Source organism: Lepus europaeus, chromosome 4 (assembly GCF_033115175.1).
Source record: "Lepus europaeus isolate LE1 chromosome 4, mLepTim1.pri, whole genome shotgun sequence".
In the NCBI taxonomy this organism is placed as follows: domain Eukaryota; kingdom Metazoa; phylum Chordata; class Mammalia; order Lagomorpha; family Leporidae; genus Lepus; species Lepus europaeus.
In genome coordinates this window covers 68,278,427-68,290,818 of record NC_084830.1, presented here as the reverse complement: position 1 = coordinate 68,290,818, position 12,392 = coordinate 68,278,427, and the positions used below count along the sequence as shown (strand labels likewise).

The 12,392-nt window shown below is 38.1% G+C and overlaps 1 protein-coding gene across 1 annotated transcript in view; it reads left to right on the top strand.

Moving 5' to 3' along the window:
* Window positions 1–665: 665 nt before the first annotated feature.
* PI15 (peptidase inhibitor 15) overlaps window positions 666–12,392 on the top strand; it is a 36,213-nt gene continuing 24,486 nt past the window's right edge. Inside the window, exons 1-2 of the mRNA XM_062188332.1 lie at window positions 666–745; window positions 1,282–1,591. Of these exons, the coding sequence (XP_062044316.1) occupies window positions 1,319–1,591 (273 nt within the window). The 5' untranslated portion in view covers window positions 666–745; window positions 1,282–1,318. The remainder of the gene's footprint in view (window positions 746–1,281; window positions 1,592–12,392) is intronic.

The window sequence follows — 12,392 nt, the reverse complement described above, 5'->3', positions numbered from 1 at the left end:
AGAATAATATATAAATTAGTGGAATAAAGCCACATGAAGACAGAGTGCAACCAGTCAAGCATCTATTATCTTAATATCATATGCTATAGTTTGATGACTACTGATTTGCCAGGCATCTCTCTTCAATCATATTTGTGGCCACCCAGATTAACTTTGTGAGCTGATCTCTTGATTTAATATCAGCTTGCTCTTTTCAGCTCCCATGTCATTTACTGTCTTTAAAAAAAGTACTGCTTGTTACTCAGCCATCTGTGTTTTCAAGAACCCACAGTGTTTTTTTTTTTTTTTTCTTTTCTTCTTTTTGTATGGGAACCAGGAACTAGAAAGCATTAAATGAGAAAAAATGAGCCACTCAGAAAAGGTGAAAGCCCAGAGAAAAAGGGGTTTGTCTTTTATGGTTTGTACTTTGTAAGCTGTGGGTGTGACTCAATTTCCTCACCACCCACATAAAAAGGTTGCCACCCAATCACTGTTTTTTTTTTTTTTTTTTCCTATCCAAAACCCCTCCCCTTTGATTTTGGCTAAGAGAGACCCTTAGAAAGACTGCCCTTTCTGGACGTTGCAAACTGTGACATATAAAAGCTGTCAGCTGCTCCTGTAGCCAGCAGCATTCAAACCTTGCAGACTTTTGCTCTCTGAGAGTTTGTAATAAGACACACTCCTCTTACAAGGGTTTATGCTACAACATAGCAAAGAACTTTAAATTTTTGGAAGAACAGTTTATTCAGTTTGGCATTTTGCAGAGGTAAGCTATTTGGCTCAACAAGTTTATATTGCATGCATTGATTTTAAAGTAGCTCACATATTTTAAAGAACTGAAATTAGTTGACTATAACTTTTTTGTATATGCTCTATCACTTTGGGTACATATATGTATGGGAGACACTAGCAGCACATTCTCTGTTGTTACCTGTGGTGTATTTTTTTTTCCTCTTCACTTTCAAGATGAACTTCAATTCCTAAAAACTTCCCACTGAAAATAAATAATCAGTATTGCATTTTGTAGGTCAGGCAGTTGGGACAAATGGTTTACATTTATTTTAGAGCTAGGATCATGCTGTTTATTTTTTTCTAGCTCTGAAAATTCCCTCTTAGGGGTCTGCCTGGTAACAGCAAAATGAGTAGACTCTACTACAGTCATTTGCTAGGTTTGAGTTCAACCTTTACTTGGGTTTGGAGAAAGTCAAATCAAGCAATGCTTCCCAATGATGACTTTGTAAATTCATTTCCTCTGGCCCTATTTTCTTGAATATATCCTAACTCTACTTTTCTGCTTTAAAGCAAAGTAAACTTGGTGGCCTCTTCTCCAGCCCTCAACATGATAGCAATCTCTGCGGTCAGCAGTGCGCTCCTGTTCTCCCTTCTCTGTGAAGCAAGTACCGTCATCTTACTCAATTCCACTGACTCATCCCCGCCAACCAATAATTTCACTGATATTGAAGCAGCTCTAAAAGCACAGCTAGATTCTGCGGATCTCCCCAAAGCCAGGCGGAAGCGCTACATTTCGCAGAATGACATGATCGCCATTCTTGATTATCATAATCAAGTTCGGGGAAAAGTGTTTCCACCGGCAGCCAACATGGAATATATGGTAAGAGGAAATCTTTCTCTTTGAGTTCTGAGTGAGAAAGCTTTAAATTGTATGTTAGAAGAACCTAAAGGCAATGCGGGTGTTTACATGTCAAGGGAAATGGGCTTTCTACACATTTTAACTTAGGAAGGGTTCTTATTTGCCTAAAAATGTTAAATACTGTTCCATCATAGAATTAAAAAAGAATGATGTGCGTGTGTGTGTGATTCGACATAGAGTTTCTTCTCTGAAATCCATAGTCACTGATGAGTCAAACCCTACATAAGGGACATAAAGAGTGGGGTTGGTGGACTGATGACATTTGAAAAGGGCACTTAAAAAATTTCACATGGAACATTTTCTGTGCTTTCTTTACCTAATAGTCATATTTATCAGCTAAAATGTTTCTTGAAAATATTTCTTAAAATTACAGGTTTTGTGTGCATGATTTATTCTTTGGGTAGATGTCTTTTCCCTTTCTTGGACAAAGCTCTTACTGATGCTAATCTATTTGTATTCTAAAAGAACATGCTGACTTTTTCCTCCCTGTGATTTAGTGCTTTGTCATTCAGATAACAGTGAAGCCAGTGCACTTGTACACTGTTCCAACTTGCTGTGCACACATTCTTTTCTCTCTCTTAAAAATAGACTCTCTATGTTTAAAATCATTTTACTTAGGAAGTAAAAAAACAATTTTAAACCTAAGTTGGCACTGAAAAGAATCTTGTTAAAGTTTATTTTGGGTTTTGAATTTATTCAAGTTTATGATATAAAGCCCAAAGCAGCATGGCACACACCCTATTTACAGCAATGACAACCACCAATGTGGTATTTTCAAACAAGGGAGGGGGAGAGTGGTACCACTAACAGTTTTTAAAGGGTGAACAGAAATTTGGAGTTCCTATTGGATTTCATACAAGTAAAGTTTTCAAGCTTGACTAACTGCAGATGCCAGTATCTCGGAAAAAATTATAATAGTGTAAGAGAGTCATAGTTCATAGAAACACAACTCAGACTCTATGACAATGCATTTTCCTAGGTTTTATTAAAAAAAGAAAAATAATCATAACTGATGTATGAAGATCAACGTGGTCTTATGGTTAATATGGACTCTGGAATACAAACGTGAGGGTTCAGCTCCTAGTGTTGGAATATAAACTGTGTGAACTCATTACCTAGTACTTGCCATATAGGGTTGTTGTGAAGAATGACTGAATTGAGGAGCAATTAGACATGAACCTACAACTAAAAATGTTCAATATACATTTTTTCAAATTTAAATTCTTGTGAAAGGTAACCAGTGAAAATCCATTCAGTATCTAAAAACAGAAATATTTACTTACATAGAGAATAGGTGTTTTAAGTTGATCATAGATATGTAAAAAATAAGAGGAATGAATACATTTTTTAAATTAATATAAATCATGAAAGAAACATTCTATATGAGCTCAAAAAGGCAAAATATCTAGGCTACAGATTTAGGACATACTTTCAGGCAGGAATGACATCACCATGCAGACTAAGGTTATGGCCAAGACTCTTCAGTCAGCTTTGCAGGTGCACTCTTCTGGGTTCCAATCCTACCTCTACTGCTTCCTTTGTATCCTTTCACAAGCTTCTTAAGGTATCTAAAACCCAATTGTCTTATCTGTAACACAGTGATAATGATATACATAATAATCAGTTAATAAACGATGCCATTCACTGTATTAATGATAGTGAGAGCAGATAGATTACCATGGAGTAAAGATATAGGTGGGTATAAAACAGTAGGAAAGATTGCGAAAAGCTATATTTTTCTAAACATACATCCTCCACTTGTCAAAAATTAATTCATAATGCATTTGTAATTACTTCTCTGTGCCAAGGACTTAACTGTTTTCTTAGATGATCTCATTTGATAGCTCACATTCTCTGGGTGAGGTTGAGATTATGATCTTCATTTCACAAGTGAAATCACTTAGACCCAGAGAGGTTAATGAGTAGACCAAAGAGGTATGGATAATGGTATGCCTGGAATTAGAATTTAGGCCTGTCTTATTCGAAAACCCATGCTTGTTTTGGTGAACATCTTTTCATTTATTTGAGCTAATAAGTGCATCACTGGGAGAAACCCCTGGAGATATCAACATTTTTTCTTTCCTTTCTTAAAAATGTCAATTGAAATCTAATGGTATTGAGATTGTATTTGTCATTCCACCTTATGATTTTCTTCTCCAATATCAGAACCGCTATCAATGATTTATTTTGTAAGAACCAGATAGAATAATCATATTATAGATGCCTTATAAAGCCTCCTCAATTCAGTGAAACTAATGAGAAACAGTAGCCAAAGCAGTAAGTTTTATGAGCAAACTAGACACTGTCTCAGATATCCATGAAGATAATATGCATATAATTCATTCTTACATGTATTTGTTCATTTAACATTTATTGGGCACTATTATAAGCACTATGAAAACATCTTTGAATGAAAACATCTTGACTCTCCACCCACCCCAGATAAGGAGTCAGACAATTAATCACATAGTACCTTAGAAGGTGATGAGGTTATGAAGAAAACTAAAGTGGGTTGTGGTGTGGTTTTCATATTTAACAGTTTGTCATTGAGAATGGCCTGAAGGGCGATGCGGAAATGAGCCACACTAATAGATGAGGGAAGAGCAAGGACTCTTTAAGTTAATCAACAAATGAAAATCATTCATCTGAATCCTTTATGAAGACCCAGAGAAATGTGATGGTACATATGATGTAATAGGTAGACTGGACTGTAAGTAACTATTCCCTAGATTAGGTGAAAAATACAGGTCTCGACTGAACGCTGCCTACCTTTAACTTAACACTGGTTGGGCCTGAGAACAACTGGAAAACTAGCTCAGTTCCTAACCTGTCCTACATAGCTCACAAACCTGCCCCACAAATAGTTGTTCTTTGAGTCACCAGCTATGTGTCCAAATTAACCTCATCAGTTAGTGATATCACCCAAGGGAGCCTCCTAAAAGACCAACTTTGGCTTAGGGCTTTTTCTAATGACACTAGTCTCATTTGTAATCTTTTCCATCTATAACTCTCTGAATTTTCTCTCCCTTTAATGCTTTCTGCTTAACTTATTCCTTTATTTCTAATCATACCCTTTATGTTTTTGATATCACAATGCTGAGTCATTTCTTGGTATTTCTTACACCACATGTGATCTTCCCTATTGAAACCTTCTTAATTTTAAACTATGAGGATACTAAGCCTATGTTTATTTATCTTTTAAAATATTATTTAGTTAGTTAAAAGGCAGAGAGAGAGAGAAAGAAAGAAAGAGAAAGAGAAATCTTACTTGTGGTTTCACTCCTAAAATACGTGCAAAGGTTGAGACTACTGTACCAGAAACTGGGAACCCAATCTTAGTCTCCCACATAGGTGGCAGGAACCCAACTACATGAGCTATCACCACTGCCTCCCAGGGCACACATTTGTGGGAAACTGGAATCAGAGGCTGAGGCGAGTCTTGAACCCAAGCACTCTGTTATGGGATGCAGGTGTCCCAAGCAGTCCATGTCTTAATTGCTAGGCCAAACTCCTGCCCTCATTTTTGTATCTCTATTTTCTTTAGCAATTTGTTATGTATAGATGGTACATAGCACTACTAATTCAGTTTGGTTGATGTCTCTGAATTAATATAAGTAGTATCAACTTTGATATTATAAATATTTTAATACATTTTATCATCACGTATTTTATTCCACTAACCTGAAATAAAAGTTTTTAGCAAGTTTATAAATAGCCCTTAAAATTCACTTTATCTTCCTTAAGTACTTCATTATGGTAAATAATATAAACTTAATGGGATAAAGCAAAAGAAATTTGAACACCAGAGTGCTGACATTCATATTATGGTGCTTTAATGTTTTCTTTGGATATTGTCCATGATTTTCATTAAAAAAAAACTTGTTATTTGAAATATTTAGCTTTCTTCAACAGTGTGTTTACACAGAAATAATGCAGATAGAACTTGAAATATGCAAGTGGAACTTCTTTACTCTTGGCTTCTGTTCTATGATTAGTTTATTGACTAATTTTTCAGAGCTCCTTGGACACCAGCTGTTTTTCATTCTTCGTAGGGGCAGCTTAAACCAAGACTTGAAACCACAAACCACACTAGTTTCTTAGGATAAGAATTATACTCAAAAGAATGAAGTTGCAAGATTCACACATAGAATAAAATTTGTAAGATGTTCTCTGGATTCAAGGCAATTGAGCAAATTAATTTTAAACATTTTGAGGTCCCTCTATGAGAAGAAGAAATAACCAAAGACAGAAATCTTTGCCTTTAAAGTAGAAACAATATAGTTAAAAAGAAAACAAATGGGGGCAGGGAGACACCACTAAGCATATAATTCAGTATAATACACTGTTGCATAGGAATGACGCAATACAAGAAGTACAGACAAATACTGCAGAGAAGTCAAGGAATGGAGTGATAATCTCTTCCTGGCAGATCATGAAAGGCTTGTGGGGGATAGCTGCTTAGGAAGGGGTAGGGGTGGCTGCTACAGCAGGCAACACAATGTAAAAGCCAAATCACCAAAGGGGAAAAACCATAACATATAGCCATATTTCTTGAGGAATTTGAGGAAAGGTTGAGGATTACTGTATAGAAAAGCAACTAGAAAGCATATGAAGCTTTTACAGTAGGGGTAGACATACATTTTAGAAAGCTGTTCCTGGAAGTTTCGGGCTCAGATTTTGACAATTAAAGTGACCAGAGAGATGCTGACCACTGAGTAACTAATGCTATTCCTTAAAGAAATGGGAAGGAAGAAGTGTGTAGCTACACCTACATACAGTGACAAGCAGGAACAACTAAATGAATTGCTATGAAAGGGATCACAGTCTTTACAGATGACAGAGAATGGTAGACAAGCAGGTGAGGAACAATGTGAAGATAACAGGAATGATCTGAACACCTTAGAACTGGAAAAAATTTTTTTTGCAATTTCAAGAAGCCAAAATAGCTATACTGATACTGTGGCCTATTGCAAATAGAATTTGCAGAGCTCAGGGGATAAGTCTTTCTCAACTTTCCTGAGAAAGAGAAAAGTACTGGCTACCAAGTCACAGCAGGCGTAAAGTAACAGAATACATTTCTTGAAAGACAGAGTGAATGGAGAACAGATGAATCCATCCTCAGAAGAGCCAATAAGCTATTTGCCTAGATTTGTGACTTTGGAATAAAGAGGAATACTGATTTAGTTGATTTGGAATTCACGTGGAAGAGAATAATAGATAATGTAAAGTGGTTAATATAAACTACTTTTTTGCTCCTTTATTCAGTAGTTGACTAAACACTTCTGTGCATCCTCATTTTTCTATTTCTTAATGAAGCCACCTACTCCAGTTGTCCCAGATGACACATTTCTTCTCATTTGGGAAGGTTTTCTTGTTATAAAGCTAAGAAATTTGGTGTGTCTAATCTAAATCTCTTGAATGGATGCTTCTGTGACCACTAGAAGGCCTGCTGAGAAGAGTTGCCAACAAGCAGTGAACTGAGAAAGACTGCTGACAGGAAAGCATTTCTCCAGCACGTTTGGAACCCTGCATTCCTGTTGTCCTGGAGGCAGAACCTTTTAAGTGTCTTGGCTTCCAGTGAAGACCGGGCATATTTTGTAGGAGTTTTCTTCCAAGGTGCATGTTGCTTAGTATTACTTGTAGATGAACATAGAAGGTTGTAACCTTGAAGGTTATTTCCTTTTATTCAGCTCTCCACATACACAGCCAGCTAAAGGAAGAACATTTTGTTTGTCACCATTTTCAATATAAGCTCTAAGAAGCTAAATGTGAAAACACTAACACAAGACAATTCAGAACCTCACCATCATGTGGCAGACAGAAAAGCTGTTAATTATAAAGGCCCCTCTAAGTAACTACACTTCCTGGTACTTAACACTGCTTTTCTTAGTGGCAGACGCTACTTCATCACCTATGATGGTGTAGAAAGATAATTTACTGTCTCCCTACTGAGTTTATAGAACCCAACATGAAACCTGCTCCACAGATGCTTGGTAAATTGGATCAACTGAATGAAATCTTGTAACATTTTCTGGTTAGAATGTGTGGCTGTGGGAGCTCCAGCAGGCCAGCTCCATGTATCTACAACCACTCATTCGGCAATAGTCCTTCATCTGCCTGCCACTGGGCTGAGAGACTCAGCGAGGGGAAAGAGACTCTCTCTTTGGTCGGAAGTACTGTGAACGGACAAGTGGGTAAAGTAGTGTGCTCAGTGCTGAAGCAGAAAAAATACAGGGTACTTGGGATGGCATAAGCAGACACAGTGTACACTTGAACAAGGGGTAGGAGGGGGGCAGGGAAAGCTTAGGGAAGCAATGATTTTTAAATGTTAAATATAAACACTGGATGAAAGTTACACAGGAGGGAATTAAGGAGTGAGAAAATGTATATGAAAGATGTTCTGAGAGGGTACACGGTCCACTGAAGGCATGGATAAAAATGCAGTGTGGCAGGCTGGCACCGTGGCTCAATAGGCTAATCCTCCACCTTGCAGCGCCGGCACACCGGGTTCTAGTCCCAGTCGGGGCACCGGATTCTGTCCCAGTTGCCCCTCTTCCAGGCCAGCTCTCTGCTGTGGCCAGGGAGTGCAGTGGAGGATGGCCCAGGTGCTTGGGCCCTGCACCCCATGGGAGACCAGGAGAAGCACCTGGCTCCTGCCATCGGATCAGCGCGGTGCGCTGGCTGCAGCACGCCGGCCGCAGCGGCCATTGGAGGGTGATCCAACGGCAAAAATGAAGACCTTTCTCTCTGTCTCTCTCTCACTGTCCACTCTGCCTGTCTAAAAAAAAAAAAAAATGCAGTGTGGCTTGAATTTAGTGTGTAAAACAAAGAGTGATGTTTGATGAACTTGGGGGAAGCACTCAAAACCTTGCTGGAATTCTATTGGCAGATCAAACGACATTATTGCAGGTTTTAAGCAGGGAAGTTGTATAACATTTTCATTTCAGAAAGGTCATTTTGTCGGCAGGCATTTGGTGAAGCAATTAGGAAGATCCCTAGGACATCTGTATCCCATGTCAGAACATCTGTGTTGCAGTTCTGGCTCCACTTCCAACTCTGGCCTGCTGCTAATGTACCTCTTGGGAGACAGCAGGTAATGGCTCAAGTAATTAGGTCCCTACCACCACATAGGAGACCTGGACTGTGTTCTTAGTTCCTGGATTCAGGGTGGTCTAGGCACCAACTGCTGAGGGCATCTGGTGAGTGAACCAGAAAATGGGAACTTTCTCTCTCTCTCTCTACCTCTTAAATAAATAAATAAATAAATATTTCAAAAAAGAAAAAGTCATTTAGGGCTCAGGGTGAGGAAGGGATTGGAGAGAGGCAGAAGTCTGCTGTGAGATATAATTGAAGCTTCAACTGTTTAAGGCAATAGGGAAAGGGGTGACCAAGTGAATTAGAACTGTTCATTACATTAGAGGCGTCCAACGGGCATAAGTAATCCATATGATGAAGGAGGATTTATACGATGAAGCAATCGAGAAGAATGGCTCTGCTTTTGACCAGGACAACTGGATTTCTCTGAGTGACAGAACATAAGATAAAGAGCCAATGTCAGAAAGCCATTGAGTGGTTGCAGGTTCACCATTCAGGGTACACACCTGCAGAGGCTGAAAAAAGTAGCTAGTGTGTGGGAGGGAACATTCTTCTACTACAAAGAATTTTGGCTTGGAATATGCTTTGGTAGTCAAAATGGACCACTTTGCACAACAAAGGTACAGGAGGGTCATGGAGACAGCCTGGGTGGATGATTTTATGTCTGGGAAGCTACCCAAGAATTTTTGCAAGAAAATTTAAAAAGTTTTTAAGAATAAGTGCTAAGGTGTAAGTCGCCCCTCATCCAAATTTGTTTTAGGGTCTAGGCAACACCAAGCCTATCTAGTCTTCCTGACAAACTCAGAATAAAGTGTTTTTGGAAGCTACTCAAATGACTTCAAGAAAATAGAAGCTGATTAGTCTGGCTAGTTTGGTGTCATGAATTTAATATGTCTGAAAAATCACTTAATAATCAATGACCATTAAATAGTTATGAACTCAGGGCATTGGCTGTCTAGGATAATTTCTTCAGAATGGTGTGAGAGAGAGTCAGGGAAGATAACTAACTCCTTGAACTGGTCAAGGAAAATATGTGGCATAAAATACATCCCCAAATGAAGCTTGGAGGGATGGGATTTGAATGCTTGCAGTCTGCATTGTGTGTAGCTTCTAAAATCAGGGACCAGGGTGTTTGGGTGACGGACATGTGAAGGTGCTGGAAGGGTGGCGCACTCAGGAACCACATGAGAGCTCTGTGTTCTCCCCTGCCCCATAAAAATAAAACCAGGTTGCAAGCATTTTTTGACATGGAAATGGAAGGATGCCCAACAAATTGTGTTTTCAGACTAAATTTTCATGAAATCTGTTCAAATTTCACACCATGTACCCCAAACTGAAACAGTCCAAAAATGTTACTTAAGGACACAGTTTTTTTTCTTCTCTTAAAAAGTGAATTGAATTCATACTTCATAATTTAGTTAAATAGGAACATTCTACGAGATCTCCCTGTGCATTCCAGAGAGATCATGTTTTCAGCAGGCAGAAGGTAGGCGGAAAGGCATTTGAATTCTTCTGACTGAGTGGGCAGTGGCAAGATAAGAGATTTGTATGTGCATCACAGGAGAGTTTAACGATCAGGAAGTCCATTTTTAGAACATTGTAACACTGAGTTGTTGGAAAAAATTAACCTGAGAATGTCTTCCTGACTCATAACTTTAGTATTAAATGATAGCTGGTAGGTATGATGGTTCCCTGGAAAGACAGACAATTGCTAGAATCTGTCAACAAACGGTCTTAAAATTTAAGGATAAAACATAGCCAATGAGGGATTTAAAGAAGGGAAAACGATAAGTTCAAAAGCTTATAAACTATGCTTTAATTTCTAATTTTCTGCTGTCTAATAGTATTTTTCCATGAAGCAGATTCCTTATTATTTCTACACAATTCTTTTCTCATTAACTAGCTGCTTCAGGGTGTATCCTTTTCACTTTATCTGATCGACAGATTACTGGATATTAACGCTTGGTAACATGATCAAGAGTGTGTTTCTCACTGCTTCCTGTTTTAGATGACTGTCTGGTTCAAGACGCCATCACCATTCCTGAATCCCAACAATAACAGGAGCTACAATCCCTTGTAAAAATACATAAGGAGTATATGTTAATCAAATTTTTAAAATAGTTTTAAAAAGTACACTCTTTCCCTGTTAGAGCTGTACTCCTAACTCTCCATTCACTATTCTACCTAATCCTCAGAACAGTCTTCAAAGATAGTGACCGTTTTCCTTGTCTAGAGATAGGAACCTAAGCTTAGAGACCGCCAGTAACCTTTCCAATAGCACAGAGCAACTAAACCAAATGACCAGAGGTCACTTCTATCCGATATCAAGCCCATGCTTTAAACATGCTCCTCTTCCTGTGTTTCTCTCTCTTGTTCTGGATCCCATTGACTAAACACTTTACCTATAGGCTAAGTGTTAGATTTTCTTCATTTGCAATCAAATCTTTTCCTCTGCATTCTTTGTACCCTTGAAAAAAACCATGCAGGGAAAACTTACATTACAATAATGCTTCCAGTCTTTGCATGGATATTCAGAGGGAAGAAAACCTCTATGTCATGGACAAACTCTTCCTGACCCGTATGTTAAATAGCTACACATATCACCTCTCCCATCCAGAGTGCTGCCAACACAGGCTATGAGGGAAGGTTGTACAAAGATACCTGGCTTTTGAAAACTCTGGGAAAGGTAGGAAGTTCTGTCACAAAGAAAACAGAAAATTAAGGAACACACATATCCCTTACTCCACACATGCACACTTTAACTGTGCTAATGGGATCATCTTGGGAATTGGAAGCTGTGTGGTTCTGAGCAAGGAATGTTCTCCCCAAGTGTGTTACAATATTTGTGTGTTGTTCTGATAGTGAAGTATCTGGGACTGATCTGACATGACCACGGTAGTGTCAAGGGGACAAATTACTCTCCATTTGTGGATGCATCCTAAAGTTAGCTTGGCAGATCCAGTTGGCTCATTCTTCTGCTGATTCCTATCCTCATGCACAAAGTTACTTGTGGGTCAAATGTGTGTTTTAAATGCAAATTTGGTGTTATTAATGAAAAAGGATTGCTTTACATTTACAAATTCTTATCCTTTAAATTATCTTACCTTAAGATTTTGGATTTTCAGAAAGTTACATACACATTTTTTCCCACATGTTAATCTGATATCTCAGTAAATAAATCAATATTTGGCAGTTCCATAAATATAGAAACAATTTAAAAGAACACATGGAAGGTATTCAACTCCTGACATCTCCCTGGTCTCCTTGATTGATCCAGGGTTGGGCTAAGCCATCTGCCTTCTCAGAAGTTCAACAGGGAATATGGAGTTATTTCCCCAGTGAGACCCCCATGTTTAATGCAACTCAATTCACAATAGCTAAGGTGTTGAATCAACCCAGATGCCCATCAACTGATGACTGGATAAAGAAATTATGGTATATATACACTATGGAATACTACTTAGCTGTAAAAAGAATTGAAATCTTGTTTTTTTTTTTTTTTTTTTTTTTACAAAAAAATGGAAACCATTATACTCAGTTAAATAAGCCAGTCCTGAAAAGACAAATACTTTATGTTTTCCCTGATCTGTGGTAACTAACAGAGTTATGAAAAATGAAATATACAGGGATTAAATTGACATTTTGAGATTTTATGATTGTTTGTAGC